Here is a 19,581-nt window from a genome sequence, read left to right on the forward strand (position 1 = left end):
ACACAAAAATTGACCATGTACTAGGGCATAAAAACCTCACAGTCCAATGCAGAAAGGCAGAAATATTAAATGTATCCTTTTCAGATCATGATGCAATAAAAATTATATGTAATAAAGGGCCATGGAAAGATAGACTAAAAAATAATTGGAAACTAAATAATCTAATCCTAAAAAATGATTGGGTCAAACAACAAATCATAGAAACAATCAATAATTTCATTCACGAGAATGACAATAATGAGACAACATACCAAAACCTATGGGATGCAGCGAAAGCAGTTCTTAGGGGAAGTTTTATATCTCTAAATGCTTACATAAATAAAATAGAAAAAGAGGAGATTAATGAATTAGGCATACAACTAAAAAAACTAGAAAAAGAACAAATTAAAGATCCTCAACTAAACACCAAATTAGAAATATTGAAAACCAAAGGAAAAATTAAGAAAATTGAAATTAAGAAAACTATTGAACTAATAAAACTAAGAGCTGGTTTTATGAAAAAGTAATAAACTCCTCTCTGCTTTCAAGGTATCTAAGTCTTTGTCTTGATTTTGAGTAGTGGTCTCTGTCCCCCACATTATCTTTCCTCTCTCCCAATCCAATCTACTTCCCAGTCCTATGATTTTACCTTCACAACATCTGTCACGTACACTCCCTTCTCTCCTCTAACACTGCCACCATCTGGTGCAAGACCTCATGGTCTCACATCTGGTCTAACGCAACAGACTTCTGGTTGGGTCCGTGACACAAATCTCTCTCCATTCTAGGCCATGTTCCACTGTCAAAGCAATCTTCCTAAAACACAGGTCTGAACATGTCATCACCCCACCCCCATTTAATAAGGATCTCAATCATCTCCCGGATCAAATATAAAATCCTGTTTGGCCTTTAAAGTCCTTTATACTCTGGTACCCTTCCTACCTTTCCAGTTTCCTTGCACCTTACTGCCCTCCACATGCTCTACAATCCAGTGATACTGTCCTTCTTACCATTCCTTGACACCTCAAGCTCCAGGCATTTTCATTGGTTGGACGTCCCTCAGGCATAGAATTCTCTCTTCTCAGCACTTCCTCCTAGCTTTCCTGGTTTCCCTCAAGTCCCAGCTAAAATCCCACCTTGTAGAGGAAGCTTTTCCCACTTAATGCTAATACAACAGTTCTCAGTGTACGGTCTAGAAAGTGGACCAAAATGGCAGAGGTGAAGCAGTAACCCAAACGAACTCTCCCAACGTTAAAATAATACCTCAAATCAAATTTTGGAAAAGTCAGGGTGAGACATTTTTCCAGCCTAAGACAACTCAGGAGGTCAGCAGGAGAGGTTTATGATACTGGAGTGGGCACATGCAGAAGCAGCTCCAGAAGTTCTCAGTCCAAAGGTGGTATGGGAGTCTGACAACTGCTCAAGAAGAGATTACAGGGCACTGGGTGCAGCTGGCACTGACTGGCACCTCTACTGCCCATACACAATTCTAGGTCACAGTTCTAGGACAGAGAGGAGACCCCTGCTCATAGTTCTAGAGCCAAGCACTTGCAGCTGCAGAAGAACAGAAGCTCTTAGTGGGTAAACACCACAGCAGAAGAGCAGTAACCACAACTCTCCCCAGATCATACCACCTTGGAAACACCAAAAACTTGCAAGACCCCCAGAACTAGCTCTAAAAATAGCCCCATGAAAAATAGCCCCCTGAAGCTTAGAATAGTGGTGGGCACAGTCTAACTTTAAGATAAACTTCAAAGTCAAGCGATAGGCTGGGGAAATGAGCAAACAACAATAACAAAAAAAAATTGACTATAAAAAGCTACTGTGGTGGCAGGGAAGACCAAGATGCAAATTCAGAAGAAAACAACAATGTGAAAACAGCTACAAGCAAACTCCCAAAGATAAACTGCTAACTGAACCCAAGCCAACAAGAATTCCTGGAAGAGGTGAAGAAAGATATTAATGTGGTAGAAGCAAAAATGAGAAAAGAAATGAGAGTGTTGAAAAGAGAATTAACTGCTTGGTAAAAGAGGCACACACAAAAAAATACTGAAGAAAATAACACCATAAAAAATACAATTGGCCTAATAATAAAAAAGGGACAAAAATTCACTGAAGAAAAGAACTCTTTTAAAAGCAGGGCAACCTTTGCCTGGAAGCATCACCCAGGTTCACCACATCCTGCTCAAGGTAAAGAAGGTAGCCTCTGAACTTGGGTAAGCATGCTCTTTTAAATTTGCAGTTTTAACTGTTAATGATGAGATGTTGATTCTTTGTGCAAGGTAATTTGGAAATGAATTTAACAAGTAATGGGTTTGTTTCACGTTTCAAACTGGTGAAATTTTGTATCAATTATGTCAAGCAACTTTTCATAATTTGGTTACCACTAAAATAATTTGGCTATTGTTGGTTATTGTTTTAATGTGTAAACTGTGTAAGCTCATTCGGGTTATGGTTTGCTGAGGATTTGCAAGTGTATAGAAATCTCTAATGACCAAACGGAAAAGAATTCCTTACAAATTAGAATTTGGCAAGTGGAAGCTAACAACTCAATGAGACATCAAGATATAATAAAACAATGACAAAATAGAAAAAAATATGAAATAATTTCATTGGAAAAAGAACTGACCTGGAAAATAGAGGGGAGAAAATTTAAGAATTATTGGACTATCTGAAAGCCATGATCAAAAAACAGAGCCTAAACATTATATTTCAAGAAATTATAAATGAGGGGCATTTAGGTGGCGCAGTGGATAGAGCACCGGCCCTGGATTCAGGAGGACCAGAGTTCAAATCTGGCCTCAGACACATAATACTTACTAGCTGTGTGACCCTGGGCAAGTCACTTAACCCCACTGCCTAGCCAAAAAAAAAAAAAAAAGAAATTATAAATGAAAACTGCCCCCAATATCTTAGTTCCAGAGGATAAAAATACAAATTAAACAGAAATTGAAAGAATCCACTAATCACCTCCTCAGATCTGAAAATGAAATGAAAATTCCTAGGAATGTTATAGCCAAATTGTAGACCTCCCAGGTGAAGGAGAAAATACTACAAGCAACCAGAAATAAGTCAAATATCAAGCAGTCATAGTCAGGATCACAAAAGATTTAGTAGCTTCCACAGCAGCAAAAGTTTGGAATATGATATTCTGGAAGACAAAGTACCTAGGATTAGAATAACACACCTAGCAAAACCTAGTATAATCCTGGGGGGGAGGGGAGGGAATGGATATTTAATGAAATAGAGGTCTTTCAAGCATTCCTGACAAAAAGACCAGTGCTGAAAAGAAAATCTGACATTCAAACACAAGACTCAAGAGAAGCAAAAAAGGTAAACAGGAAAAAAGAAATCATAAGGGACTTGGGAAGATGGTACTTGTAATTTCTAAGATCTTTTATCATTATCAGGACAGTTAGAATGAGTCTACATAAACAGAAGCCATGGGTGTGAGGCAATTATGTTGAGATGATATCAAAAAAAAAAAATGAAGGGGTGAGGGAGACACACTGGAAGAAGGGGGAAGGGAAAAGCAGAATGGGGAAATTTTTCTCACATAAAAGAGTATGCAAGAGAAGAAAATGGGAGGGAGGGATGGTGGCAATGTTTGAACCTTACTCTCATCAGATTTGTTTAAAGAGGAAAGAATATTTATACATAGCTGGTGAAAGGTTAACATAAGATCTTCCCTACCCACAGCCCAAGCCAAGGGACAAGGAACTTCTCTAGTATTGTTCTTCGATTTGTTTCAACCCAGACCCACCTTGGGGAACTATTCCTTAAAAACAAGTCCTGAAGTAAACATCCAGGGACTTGGGCAATTCCTGGCTGTAGATCCGAGACATTTTTTGACATAACAAAGATTGTTCTTGAGGACGGAGAGTTTCGGCCAAAACTCTCAGGTCTCTAGGATTAATCACCTGTTCCCTGGCTCCCTGCCTTCTTTTTGTAGGGATGATAAAAAGGGTCCTTCTTGGGAGAGTGACTTTGGGAGTCTCCCTCGGAGAGGAGAGGCTCTGCCATAGGGACTTTCCCAACCAAGACCCTGACGGCTGTGATACAGGACTCCCCCAGCCAGACGTTCAGGAGGTGGTGCTTCCTCAGATTGGTGATGTATTTCTTCTTTATCTCTCTATCTTTCTGTTAATAGTCTGCTTCTAAGATTGTATAATCATATGTCATCATATTTATATGCATGTATGTTTATGATGATTGCCATTATTAAATCATTTAAAAACTAGGAAAAGTGAGAATGTGTCTTTGTGGGTACAGATCCAAACCTGTGAAACAAATTATAAGTGCTGCGCCCATAACACCTTACTGTTACAGTCGGGTATAGAAATCTATCTTACCAAACAGGGAAATAGGAGGTAAGGAGATAAAAGATGCTGGGGCGGGGGGAGGGGAGGGGGGAATGGGGAATTAAGGGAGGTAGTAGTCAGAAGCAAAACAGACATTTGAGGAGAGACAGGGTAAAGAAAAAGAGAAGGAAAAACAGAAGAAAAGATAGAGGGAAATACACAGCAATCATTACTGTGAATGTAAATAGGATGAGCTCACCCAAAAAAACACAATATAGCATACAGCAGAATAGATTACAAACTAGAATCCAATAATATGTTGTATACAAGAGATACATTTGAAAGAGAAAGACTTATACAGAGTTAAAATAAGGGATTGAGGCAGAATCTATTATGCTTCAGCTAAAGTAAAAAAAAGGCAGGGGTAGCGATCATGATCTCAGACAAAGCAAAAGCAAAAATAGACCTAACTAAAGGAGAAAATCAGGGAAACTATATTTTGCTAACAGGTACCAAAAATAATGAATATCCAAAAAAAAATTTTTTTTATAGTGTTTCTTTTAAAGACCTCATCCCTCAAATATGGAAATATTTGGGAATTGAGTTAAATTTATAAAAATAGGAGCCATTCCCTAATTGATAAATTGTCAAATCATACGAATAGGTAGTTTCCAGAAGAAGAAATCAAAGCTACCTATGGTTACATGAAAAAAATGTTGTAAATCATTAATGATTAGAGAAATGCAAATTAAAATAATTCTGACATACCACCTCACACCTATCAGAAATGACAAATGCTAGAGGGGATGAAGGAAAATAGGTACATTAATAAACTGTTGCTGCAGTTGTGAACTGGTCCAACCACTCTAGAGAAGAATTTGGAACTATGACCAAAGGATTATAAAACTTTTATAAAACTTTGACCTAGGAACCACTACTAGGTCACCCCAAAGAGATCAAAGGAAAAGGAAAAGGTCTTCTATGTACAAAAAGAATATTTATAACAGCTTTTTGTGGTGGCAAAGAATTAGAAATTGAGGAGATGCTCATCAACTGGAGAATGGCTGAACAAGTTGTGGCATATTGTTATGATGGAGTACTACTGTGTTACAAGAAATGATGAAGGGGATGGTTTCAGAAAAACCTGGGAAGACCTATACAAACTGAAGTGAGCACAACCAGGAGATTATGGTAAACAGTAACAGAAATATTATGATGATCAACTGTGAAAGACTTAGATGCTCTGATCAATCAAATGATCAAAGACAATTCCAAAGGACCTATGATGAAAAAATGCTATTTACCTCCATAGAAAGAACTCTGACTGCAAATTGAAGTAAAATTTTTCACTTTCTTTATTGTTCATGCTTTTTTCTTGCAATATGACTAATATAAAAATATGTTTCACATGATTTCACACGTATAATTGATATCACTGCTTGCCTTCTCAGTACATGGGAGGGGATGGGAGGGAGGGAGAGAATTTAGAACTCAAGAATTTTTTTTTAAGGCAGTTAGGGTTAAATGACTTGCCCAGAGGGTCACACAGCTAGTAAGTGTCAAGTGTTTGGTCTGAAGTCGGATTTGAACTCAGCTACTCCTGACTCCAGGGCCGGTGCTCTATCCACTGCGCCACCTAGCTGCCCCCTCAAGAATATATTTTAAAGAACATTAAAAATAATTATTTTTTTCCAAATGTATGGTCTAGGGACACTTTCAGGAGGTCCATAATGTCAAAACTGTTTTCATTTCTATATAGTAAATATCAATAGATATAAAATACATGAACAAAAGCTCTTGTGGGGGTCCTCAATTTTTAAAAGTATAAAGGGCTCTGAAGACCAAAAATTTTAGAATGACTGTGCTACAGTCTTCCTCCTATTGTTTCCAATTTATCACATATGTATATATACATATACATATATATACACACATATACATACACATATATCTTGTTTGTACATAATTGTCTTCATGTTATCTCCCCAACAAACCTGACTTTGAACCTTCTGTTAGGGTCCAGCTGGAGGAAATGGCTGGGTTATGCATGGTCCTATTTTGTGTTCTCTTGACTCCTGCTGCTTTCTCGGAGATACTGAACATTGTGTTATTCCAAGATCTCAGGGATAGGAGACTAAAAGCTTTCAGGGTACCCAAAGCAATATGATCTGGAGCAAAAGTTCTCTGCTTTCCTGATCTGCACCGTATAACTTCCTGACCTGGATATGGGTCTGATCAACACAACTGTCCCTGGTTGGAGCTCAAGGTGACTACTGCTGTACTCAGCCAGCTCTCAGGTTCAGAGTAATATAACTAAAGGCTCCCCTTTGGTCTGGGATTCCTGCCCTGGTTATTCCACTGAAGCCTTCACACTGGCTTTAAGACCTCAATATCCATCAGCAAGCACTATACAATCAGGGGTGAAGCAAGGATGTCCACTATCACCTCTAATATTAAATACTGTACTAGAAACTTTAGCTATGGCAATAAGAGAAGAAAAAGAAATTGAAGGATTTAGACTAGGCAACGAAGAAACATAACTATCACTCTTTACATATGATATAATGTTATACTTAGAGAATCCTGGAGAATTAACTAAACCTAATGGAAATAATTAACAATTTTAGCAAAGTTGCAGGATACAAAATAAACCCACATAAATTATCAGCATTTCTATATATTACCAACAAAGTCCAGCAGGGAGAGCTAAAAAAAATTCCATTTAAAAAAATGCAGACAAAGTAAAATACTTGGGAGTCTACCTGTCAAGACTAACCCAGGAACTATATGAATACAATTACAAAATACTTTTCACACAAATAAAGTCAAATCTAAACAACTGGAAAAAAAATATTAATTGCATATGGATAGGCCAACCCAATATAATAAAAATGACAATGCTATCTAAATTAATCTATTTATTTGGTGCCATACCAATCAAACTACCAAAAAAATATTTTATAGACCCAGAAAAAATAATAACAAAATTCATCTGGAAGAACAAAAGGTTAAGGATATCAAGGGAATCAGTGAAAAAAATGTGAAGAAAGGTGGTCTAGCCATACCAGATCTAAAACTGTATTATAAAGCAGTAATTATCAAAACAATCTGGTATTGGCTAAGAAATATAGTGGTGGAGCAATGAAATAGATAAGGTACATATTACATTATAGTAAATGACTATAGTAATCTACTATATAATAAACCCAAAGATCCAACCTTTTGGAACAAAAGCTCATTATTTGACAAAAACTGCTGGGAAAACTGGAAAACAGTATGGCAGAAACTATACTACACATAGACCAACATTTCACACCATATACCAAGATAAGATCAAAATGTGTACATTATTTACACATAAAGGGTGATAACCATAAACAAATTAGAAGAGCAAGGAATAGCTTACCTGTCAGATCTATGGAGAAGGAAAGAATTTATGACCAAACAAGAGATAGAGAACATTATGAAATGCAAAATGAGTAATTTTGATTACATTAAATTAAAAAGTTTTACACAAATAAAACAAATTCAACGAAGCTTAAAAGACAACTGGGGGCCAATTTTTGCAACAAATATCTCTGATAAAGGCCTCATTTCTCAAATATATAGAGAACTGGGTCAAATTTATAAAAATACAAGTCATTCCCCAATTGATAAATGTCAAACGATATGAAGAAGCTTTCAGACAAAGAAATCAAAGTCATATGAAAAAATACTCTAAATCACTACTAATCAGAGAAATGCAAATCAAAACAACTCTGAAGTACCACCTCACACCTATCAGAGTGGCTAACGTGACAAAAAAAGGAAAATGTTGGATGTTGAAGGAGATGTGGAAAAACTGGGGCACTAATACACTGTTGGTAGAATTGGGAACTGATCCAACCATTCTGGAGAGCAATCTGGAACTATTCCCAAAGGGATAGAAAATTGTCCATACCCTTTGATCCAGCAATACCACTGCTAGGTCTATATTCCAAAGACATCAAAAAAAGGGAAAACAACCTATTTGTACAAAAACATTTATAGAAGTTCTTTTTGTTGTGGCTAAGAATTGAAAATCAAAGGGATGCCCATCAATTGTGGACTGGCTAAACAAGCTGTGGTATCTGATTGTAATGGAATATTATTTTGCTATAAGAAATGACAAGCAGGACGATTTCAGAAAAACCTGCACTTACATGAACTGATGCACAGTGAAGTGAACAAAATCAGGAGAACATTGTACACAGTAGCAGCAATATTGTTCAGTGAAGAACTATGAATGACTTAGCTATTCTCAGTAATACAATGATCCAAGACAATCCCAAAGGACTAATGATGAAACATACTCTTCTCCTCCAGAGAAAGAACTGATATTAACTGAATACAGACTGAAACATGCTATTTTTCACTTTCTTTCATTTTTTTTCTTTTATTCAAGTCTTCTTGTTGCACATGTATAACCTCTATCTGACTGCTTACCATCTCAGGGAGGAGGGAGGGGAGGGAAGAAGAGAAGGACAGAATTTGGAAATCAAAACTTTAAATAAAAAATGTAAAAAAATTTGGAACTCAAAACTTTAAAAATGTTTTTAAAAATTGTTCTAACATGTAATTGGGGAGAAATATAATAACAATTTTTTTAAAAGACCTCAATGTTTTCAAAGTCAGAGCCCCACACCTGCTACTTGTTTCTGTCCTCGTTCATTACTCATCCTAGAGATTATGACTAATCCCTGCCCTAGACCACCACACTTAGGCACAGGTCCCCACCTTAGAACTGGATCTGTGACCTAATACTAGACAGTGAGTGACAGAGCTGCCGGCTGGTACTTGTTCCTCTGTGCCAGACCTGGGACCTTTTCTCTACCTGTTGCGCAGCCACAGGTAAGTTTCATTCAGTTCCTGAAACTGAATGCCGCACATAGCCACCCCTTGCTAGACTCCATTTGAGGTATTCAAAGATAACTCTATCTTCCTATGCTGACCTAGGCTGGAAAAATGACTCACTGTGATTTTTTTTCTTGGATTTTTTGATCACAACTCACTCTTGGAATTTTTCTAGATCTGTGTGGAGTAGTAGTAGGACAGAGTTCAGCTGTATTAGTTCCTTCCATTCCACCATCTTGACTAGTCTGTTCACCATTCTATATTTTTTTCAGTTGATATAGTTTGGACTCATCTGTAGAACTTCACATTTATCCCTATTAAATTTACTTTATTAGAACTGGCTCATAGTTCTAGATTGTAAAACTGTTTTGAGTCTTGAATCTATTGTCTAACAACATATATTAACTATACCTTCCCATTTTGTGTCAGCTACAAATCCACTAAGCATGTCATCTTTGCCTTCAAGTCACTGATGTTGAAAAACCCAGAGCCAAAGACAGATCCCTTGGGAATTCCACTAAAATATTTCATTCTTTAAGGCTGTCAATGGCCCACTAATGACTCTGCTTAGAGTCTTATCAAGCAACATCTTAAAAAGAAGCAGGCAGTTCAGATAAGAATAAAGAGGACACTAACTACATATTGAGACTAAAGACTTTCTATGAACTTGCCACCTCAAAATACCAGCAAATGGTATAAGTCTGAGAATGTATATGTGACCAAAATCACAGATCAGTACAAGTTCAATTTACTATATTTCAATTGAATGGACTATGCCTCACATGTCAAATACCAAGTAATGGCTACTCATCCAATATATACTGAATTCTTTAATACAAAACTTTTGTGGTAAGAACTTTTTCCTGCTTCTGTGGAGCTGGTGTTAATGAGACTGCTCCGGAGTTCATAAACATGCCCAGGCAGCAGAAACTCCAGACAAGAAATTGCTGCACACACTTTTGATGAGATGTCTAAACCTGAAGGCATCAAAAAGTTAAGGTTTCCATACAGTGAAGAGTGTCTTCTTTTTAAAGTCTTTTTCACTACTTCCTAATCACAATACATTACTCCAAAGTTACACATTCTAGCCATTGCAACAGAATATTAATATAAGCCAGAGATAGAATAGAATGTCAGAGTTCAATGGGATCTTAAAATCGTCTAGTCAAATCCCCTTAAAAATGAAGAAACAGGCCAAGAAAAGTTGTTTTTTGTTGTTGTTGTTGTTGGGTTTATTTGGGGGGGGGCGGGTGAGGCAACTGGGGTTAAGTGACTTGCCCAGTGTCACACACTTTCTAGCTAGAAAGTGTCAAATTAGAATTCAGGTCCTCCTGACTCCAAGGCCAGTGCTCTATACACTGTATAACCTTGTTGCCCCTGAGAAAAATTTAGAGACTTACACAAGGTTACCTATATAGTACATGTCAGAACCAAGACCTGAACCTAACTACTCTGATCTTAAATCCAATACTCTTGGACTATACTACACTATCTTGGGGGTGCTTCTTTTCTGATTTAATTCCTATAAGAACTATACCTCAATAGTAAAATGAAGGCTTCATCAGAAATGGAATTCAGAAAGCATGCCAAGTATTCCAAAGAGTTCAAAGAATGAGGAAAAGAATTTACATATACAAAAATAATTATAACAGCTCTTTTTTTTGGAGCAAAGAATCCCGAAACCAACAAGGTGCTCATTAACTGGGGAATGGCTGAACAAATTATGGCATATAAATATAATGGAATACTATTATGCCATAAGAAATGATGGAGACAATTGCACAGTGAAGGAACAGAACCAGGAGAACAATTTATACAATAGCCACACTAAAAAAAAAAAACAACTCTGAAAGTTATAAGAACTTTGATTAATATAATGACCATGATTCCAAAGAGCCAATAATGAAAGCAAGTTTACCCACCTTCCAACAGAAAAATGATAGACTTAGACTCCAGGTATAGAATAAGACATTTTTTGACACAGCCAATGCAGAAATTTGTTTTGGCTTTCTGTGCATATTTGTTACAAGGGTTTTAGTTTTCTTTTTTTCCCCCCAAATGGTAGGGTGGATGGTAGAGAGAGAGAAAAACAAATTTTGGGGGGCAGCTGTGGTGCAGTGGATAGAGCACTAGCCCTGAAGTCAGGAAGACCTGAGTTCAAATCTGGTCTCAGACCAAACACTTGACACTACTAGCTATGTGACCCTGGGCAAGTCACTTAACCCCAACTGCCTAAAAAAAAAAAATCTGTTCACTGAAAAATAAAACAATCTAAAATAAGTTAAATTATGAGTTATCAGGGATTCAGAGAAACATGGTCAGATGTATATTATCTGGTGCAGAATGAAATAAGCAAAACCAATAGAACAATAATTACAAAGACTACCAAACTTTAAATCAGACCTGCACAACATAAGGCCTGCAGGCTGCTTGAGGCCTGCCGTTGAGAACTCTCTCCTATTTGTCACGTTACCTGCAGCAACCAACCATCATCAATCTGTTTCTAGTTACCTTTACTTGGAAAGTGAGCTGCTAAAAACCTATCTGTGGCCTGAAGAAGTTTAGCCTGTTTTAATTTTGGCCCCCACCTACTGCCAAGTTGTGCAGGTCTGGTTTAAATGAAATGATAACTTAAAACAAGGACCTCTCAGGTCATCTTATACTCATGGAAAAAACTCTGACCTCACATCAATCTACAAACATTTCTCTTTTTTAGTATTTTACTTCCCCCCCCAACTACATATAAAAACAACTTTTAACATTCATTGGGTTTTTTTTATAAGTTTTGAATTCCAAATTGTATCCTTCCTTCCTTTTCCCCACCTGAGATGGTAAGCAATCTGATATAGGTTATACATGAACAATCATGTAAAACATTTCCATATAAGTCATTTTGAGGAAGGAAGGAAGGAAGGAAGGAAGGAAGGAAGGAAGGAAGGAAGGAAGGAGTATGCTTCAGTCTGTGTTCAGACAATATCAGTTCTTTCTCTGGAGGTGGACAGCATTTTTCACCATGAGTCCTTTGGGTTTGTCTTGGATCACTGTACTGCTGAAAACATCTAAGTCATTCACAGTTGTCCATCATACTGTGTACAATATTCTTCTGGTTCTTCTCACTTCCCTTTACATCATTTCATATAAGTCTTTCCAGGTTTTTCTGAAATTATTCTGCTCATCATTTCTTACAGCACAATAATATTTCATTACAATTATATACCACAACTTGTTCAGCCATTCCCCAACTGACAGGCATTCCCCTCAATTTCCAATTCTTAGCCACCACAAAAAGAGCTACTATAATTATTTTTCTACAAGCATTTGTTAAGCACCTGTTCTTTATCAAGCACTATGCTACACAGGGATACAAATAAAAAGAATTCAACAATCGCTACTCTCAAAAAGCTTACACTCTAATAGGGGGAGACAAGAAGGATACATAGATAGGGACTGAGGTTGATATAGATGACAGAGATAGTGATAAGCAGGTAGAATAAATACAAAGCACAACGTAGTTAAATATAAGGTAGCTAGGGAAAGAGGATACTAGCTGTTGGAGGCTCAGGAAAGGCTTCATGTACAAAATAATGCCTGAGCTGTATCTTGAAGAAAGGGCTACTATGGGACAAAAAGGTAAAGGAGTACATTCCACGCATGGAGGACAGATAGTCAACAAATGAAAACAGAAGTTGGAATATTACGTGTGAGGAACACAGAGAGGGACAATTGGATAGATAATCATCATCATTATCATCATCATAGCTCGCATTTATATAGCACCCACTAGGTGCCTGGCACTGTGCTAAGCACTTAACACAATATTATGGCAGAGTGTAGGAGAGAGAGTAATGTACATTATAACACTGAAAAGATGGACTGGGGTCAGTTTATGCAGGCCTTTAAAAGTTAAACAAAGGAGTTTATACTTTATCCTAGAGGCAACACAGAGAACCACTGGAATTTACTGAGTAGGGTAGTGCCATGATTTGATCTGCCCTTAAAAATACACTTTGGCATCAGTATGGAAGATGAACTAGGGTGTCTTCACATCCACCTAGTTGCCTTCCTTTCTTTGAATCCCATTTCAAATGATAAATTATTAGCCCCACTTTACAGATGAAGAAACAAAGGCACAGAGTTCAGTAACAAAGTCACAGAGGATTGACCTACTGCAGATGTACTTCTGTGTGTGTTGGGGGGGGTTGTGGTTTTTTTTTCTGGTGAGGCAATCGGGGTTAAGTGACTTGCCCAGGGTCACACAGCTAGTGTCAAGTGTCTGAGGCCCCATTTGAACTCAGCTACTCCTAACTCCAAGGCCGGAGCTCTATCCACTGCACCACCTAGCTGCCCCTCAGATGTACTTCTGCAAGGAGATCTCAGCTTGACTTCTATCCTCTTATCATTAAACTGGACCTTTTCCATCATTCCTTGATCAAGGTTTTCTAAAGATTTCTCAAATAAAAGAACTTGCTCTGAAAACTATTATTGACACAGAGAAGGGCAGTCCTGAAACCAAATCTACTACAGCTGAGCAAACTGGCCTGTCTAGTATCTGTCTATGGTTAAGTCATTCCACTTCTACTCCAATACAAAAATCCAACTCCCCAATCCAAAAGATCACCCCAATTATCAACCCACATCCCTCATACTAGCGTTACCCTCCAAACTTGGGCTCAACATAATCATTCCAGACTTATGTCTATCTTTTATATACACTATGTTCTAAGCAACCTAGACTATTCTTGGTTTCCTATTCCCATCCTGCAGTATAACCATGCATCTACACCATACTGCACATATCTGGGTGCCCCTCTCCCCCCACTCCTACCTCATCTCTGCCTGTTAAAATCTATCTCTTCAAACCCAATTCAGGTACCACCTCTTCTACAAAGCCTGCCCTGATTACACCAAGTCAAATGACTTCTCCTGCATGAACTAATCACTCATTTATCTGGTGGTCCTGTGTCCTTGGATTACAGCAGCAGAAAAGACAGCAATGCCCAGGAGTCCTTAGGGAATAAGGGCAAATCAGATGAAAATGCCTAGGGGGTTCAGAAGACAGAAACTCCAGTGGACCATAAGGACCAAGGCAGCATGGATAGTAGGGAGCAGCTGCATACCATACCACTGGAAGGACTGTAATTAGTAATTCCCTGCTCATAGAAATGGTGTGAGTAAGCAGCCATGTCCCTGACCAAAGATTGTTGAAAAGGTGGTAGTGGGGCTGAGAGTCAAAGTACAGCAGGGGCCCTGGGCCCACGCTATCTAAATAGGGACCCAATGAAGAAATCAAGGTTAATTAGCCTAAAGCGCTCTCACTCTCATCATATTCTCACATGTATGCATAAACTTAACTATTTATACATTATATATCCCAAGTGGAATGTAAGCTCCTTGTGGGAAGGGATTGTTTTTATTGTCTTTCTATTCCTAACACCTAGCACAGTGCCTTGTACTTGGCAATAGTTTAATAAATATGGATTGAACTGAAAAAAGAAAAATTTATGAAGAAATATCAACTGTCTCCAGTATCTAAAGAGTTATAATGTAGGAATATTTGATTTGTTCTACTTCACCTCAAATAACAGAACTAAAGGCATTATGGTGGTGGTGGTTTAGAAAGAGTGCTAGACCAGGTATCAGGAGAGACCTGGGTCCAGATCCCACCACTGAGCCACTATGTGACTAGGGGAAAGTCAGCTGACCTCACTAAGCCACAGTTTCCTTATCTGTAAAATGAAGATAAGCATTTATCTCACAGGGTTATTGTGAGCAGTTTCTAAAGCATTTTGCAAACCCTTACATTATCACAACATACAAATGTCAACTGTTATAAAACTGAATAATACTGAACAAGTATTTAGTCAGTACCTACTATGCCCAAGTCACTGTGCTAGGCACTGGTGATAAAAAGGAAACAAAAAATAATCCCTGCCTTCAAGCTTATACCTAGGTGATAATAATAGTAGCAGATCTCAATTCTGCATAAGGGAAAAAAATCCCTAAATATTAGAGCAATCAAAAAGTAGAAAGGACAATGACTGAGAACATGTTTAGTACCCCATCACAGAAAATCTTCATTGAGGAGGCAGAAGGGTCCTTCTTGTTGAGAATTCCTACTCAAATAGAGCTTGAACCAGAAGACATCTGAAATTCTATAATAGCATGAACTGAATTATCACAGAAGCACACTCTTGACTATATCACAGATGATTAGATTACATCCTGAAAAAACCTTAGGACATAGAACATGAAATATTAGAGCACAAAAAACTTTAAAACAAAGATTAATGAAGGTTTTATGCATTTAACATTTAATACTGTATTCCAGGGTCAACTGTATGTATGTCTCATCTTTCTACTACATGGTAAACTCCATGAGGACAAGTGCTGTATCTTACCTAAACATTCCTCAGCACCTAGCACTATCCTCTGTACACAGCAGGAACTTAGTAAAAGATTTGTGAGTGGGAGGGAGGGAGAGAAAAATTTAAAACTCAAAAGCTTACGGAAGTGATTGCTGATAAATCAAAATAAATTAATAAAAAAATTTTAAAAAAAGATTTATGAATGAATGAATCCCAGGACTAAAAAGAAAAGAAACTCAGAGGCCAGGGAGTACAACCCATGCCTAAAAAGGAATCCCTCTACAAAATCCTTGGCAAGTGGTCATCCAGTTTCTCCTTGAAGACTTCTAATGAAGTTTAACCTACTACTTCCTGAGGTAGCCTGTTCCACTGCTCGGCAGCTTTGCTAGAAAATGTTTTTCTTATAACAAATCAAAATTTGTCTTCCTACAACTTCTACCCATTACTTCTAATTCTGCTCTCCTCAGGCCAAGCAGAACAAGTTTAGCTACACTTCCACCAACAGCCCTTCATATAACTAAAGGTGACTATTATGATCCCAAGTCTCTTAACAGAGTAATCATTCTCATTTCCATCAACTTGTATGCCATGATGTCTTCACATCCTGGTCACTCTCCTCTGCCTGCTCCAGCTTGACAACATCCTTCCTAAAATGTGACACCCAAAGCAAAATACTACAGATGTGAACTTAGGTGAAAATAGAGCGAGACCACCAACTTTTTTTTAACACAATTCTTCTAGAGCAATCCTCAACTGCATTACCTTTTTGTCTATCACCCTGATTAATGAGCTTGCAAAGCACTAAGACCCTAAGATTTTTTCATATGAGCCATTGATTTGCCATTCCTCTCCAATCTTCTATTTAAGATGGGATTTTTTTTTAAATTCAAGTCTAGGATCATAATTTTACCTCCACTACTTTCATCTTATTAGATTCAGACCATCATTCTAGTCTGCTGCATTGTTGCATCTTATCTTCCAATCTATTACCTCTCTTTCCCAATTTTGTGTCATCTGTAAATTAGAGATACTACCTATGCCTTCACCCAGACCATTGATGAAAATGTCAAATAGTATAGGTCCAAGGGCAGATCCCTAAATTCCATTAAAGACCTCCCTCCAAGTTGACATCTGCCCCATTAACTACATCTCCAGTCATTCTACTGGAGACTACATATCTCATAGAGACTATAAATATAGTTATGGTTTCACCTTCCCTAAGCCTTTTGATTCATTAAGAGCAAAAAAAAGAGGAAAAGGACTGATATGTACAAAAATACTTATGTCAGCTCTTTTTGTGGTGGTAGAAGAAGTAGAAAATGAGGGGATGCCCATCAACTGGGGGATGGCTGAGCTAAATACAGTATATTATTGTAATGGAATACTATTGTACTAAAAGACACGAAGAAAGGGACAGTTTCAGAGATTCTGAAAAGACCTGTATGAACCGAAGCAGAGTGAAGTCAGCAGAACCAGAAGAACAATTTATACAACAGTAGTAATACTGTAAAGACAAACAACTCTAAATGATCTCAAGCTCAATGCAATGACCAGCCAGGATACCAGAGGCCTAATGAAGCATGCTACCCACCTCCTGGTGATGGACTAAAGAGTACAGAATGAGATATCAATTTTTTAAAAGTGGTCAATGCAGTAATTTGTTTTCCTTGACTATGCATATTTGTTACAAGGATTTAGTTTTTCTTTTTTTTTTCCCATGGGGAGACAGAGAAAGGAAAGAAAACATTTATATTCTAACTGAGAAGGGAGACGAGATACAAATATACACAGATAAATCATAAAATAATCAGAAAGGGCAATAACAACTAGAAAAGAGGACAGATCAGAAAAGGCCTCATGTAGAAAGTGCTACCTGCGCTGTACTTTAAAAGAAGCCAGGGACTGAGTGAGGCAGAGGAAAACAGTACATTTCAGACATGGGAGACTACTTGCACAAAGACACAGAGTTGATAGATGGAATGTTGTGAACAGAGTATAGCCAGCAGGTGTATTTAACTGAACTGGAGTGTGTGAAAGAGAGGAATTTAAAACAATGGAAAGATGGTGGAAAGCACACCATGGAAAGCTTTACATGTCAAGCTAAGGAGCTTGTATTTTATTCTAGGGACAAAAGGAAGCCACTAAAGATTTCTGAATAGGTTAATGACATGGTCAGAGCTGTGTTTCAGAAAAATCAATTTGGGAGGAGTGTAAAGGATAGATTGAAGAGACTAGAGACAGGGAAATCATACAGATGGCTAATCCAACAGTCTCTATTATAGGTGTTGAACCACATTGGTAGCTATGTGAGGGGAGAGATGTAGATGTATGAAATGAACAACAAATGAAACTTTAAACATTTACTAAATGCCTATTTTATTCCAGGCACGGTGCTAAACCCTGAGGATACAAAGGGAAACATGAGCACACAAATTATTTAAAAGTAAATACAAGGTAACTGAGGGGCTCTATTAAGCAGGGGAGGAGAGAATCAAGTAAGGTCTCATGTAAAAGGTGGTGTTTCAGACTAGTCTGAAAGGAGATATGATTTTAAGAGGCAGAGGTGAGGAGGAAGTGAATTATAAACATGGGGAACGGTCCATACAAAAGCATCTAGTCAGGAGAAGAGGAACTGTCCTATAAGAAACAGCAAGGCCAGACTGGTGGCGACATAAGGTTCAGAAAGAGAAATAATGTGTACTAAGCCTGGAAAAGTAGGTTTGAGTATCATTATGAAGGACTTTAAATGCCAAAACAAGTCATTTGTATGTTAAGACCAGAGGAAAACACTGAAGCTTCCTGAGCAGAAGAGTGATATGGTCAGACCTATGCTTTAGGAATATCACTGGCAGTTTTGTGGAGGCTGGACTGGAGAGGGGAAAGATTGGGTACAAGAAGACCATTTAGGAGGCTATTTGAATAGTCCAGATCAGAGGTGATGAGGGCTTGAAACGAGGATGGTAGCCATGGGAGTGAGGGGAGGGGAGGAGGGTAGAATGGACAAGACTTCGCATCTAACTGTATACAGGGGCTGAAGGAGACAGAAGTCAAGATGCCTCCAAGATTGTAAAACTGAGTGTTTGGAAGGACGGTGGTACCCTCCACAGAAATTTGAAAGTTTGATAGAAGGACAATGTAGATGAGTCTTGGAGAATCTGAAATGCTTACAGGACATCCAAGTAGAAGTCATAACAGAAAGGGACTTTTTAAAATACATTATCATGAAATGTCAAAGTTCTAAGGGACCCTATGAGACAAAAAGAGTAGGAAGAGACCACCTAGCCCAACCTCCCCATTTTGCTGGGGGGGGGAGGAAACTGAGGTGGGACCAGGAGAAGTGAATTGCCCAAGGTCACACATCTTGTAAAGTTGTACAACTAGAACTTGAGTCCACATCTTCTGGCTTTAAATCCAGGTCTCTTTCCACTTCGCAATTACGGACAGCAAGGCCTCTTCTGGGGAACTTCCAGAGCAAAAGATGCGCCAGTCCTCCAGGGGCCTAGCGTGGGGCAGAGGGGCCGGGAGCCTCAGCGTAAGGCCCCCGTCTGCGCTTGCGCCCGGTCTGAGGGTAGGGAACCGCAATGAGAGGGAGTGTTCAGCTCCTATAGGGTCCCAGACCCCCTCGGGAGGAAGGGTCAGGCCGCGGGGGCCTCCTCCTTGACGGCACAGGAAAACCCACCGGCCCACCCCTCACCCAAAGTCCTCTCTGAAGCCACCTCTCACCTGGTAGTTCAGCAGCTCTCCTACGTCCATAATTTCCGAGACCCACCGCCACTTCAACGCTCAGCGTTAGGTTCTGGATTCCTCTTCCGCCGCTGCCCCTGGAGCCACACTGCCGCAAAGCACGCCGCCACCGCGCCGCGGCCCGGGGAGTAGGAAAAGTGGCGTGCCACACTGCGGTAAAAGAAAGCTCCGCCGGAAAGTGCCTCTTTTTTACGACAGCGTGGCTGTTTTTGACCTGCTGACCCGCCTGGGAGGGAAAGGAGACCCTGTGGAGGAACAGTTTTCCAGGCTTCTCACCAGTCTTTGTGGAACAATAATAATGGGTGTTTTTTCCCAAGTTG

The 19,581-nt window shown here is 38.7% G+C and overlaps 1 protein-coding gene across 1 annotated transcript in view; it reads right to left on the minus strand.

Annotated features, from left to right (window-relative positions):
* The window catches only part of CTNNBL1 (catenin beta like 1), a 218,439-nt gene extending 199,071 nt beyond the window's left edge, over nt 1–19,368 (minus strand). Inside the window, exon 1 of the mRNA XM_078150210.1 lies at nt 19,241–19,368. Within this exon, the coding sequence (XP_078006336.1) occupies nt 19,241–19,270 (30 nt within the window). The 5' untranslated portion in view covers nt 19,271–19,368. The remainder of the gene's footprint in view (nt 1–19,240) is intronic.
* Nucleotides 19,369–19,581: the final 213 nt, after the last annotated feature.

The sequence above is a fragment of the Phascolarctos cinereus genome, unplaced genomic scaffold (assembly GCF_003287225.1).
Source record: "Phascolarctos cinereus isolate Bilbo 61053 unplaced genomic scaffold, phaCin_HiC Scaffold_2;HRSCAF=192, whole genome shotgun sequence".
Classification (NCBI taxonomy): domain Eukaryota; kingdom Metazoa; phylum Chordata; class Mammalia; order Diprotodontia; family Phascolarctidae; genus Phascolarctos; species Phascolarctos cinereus.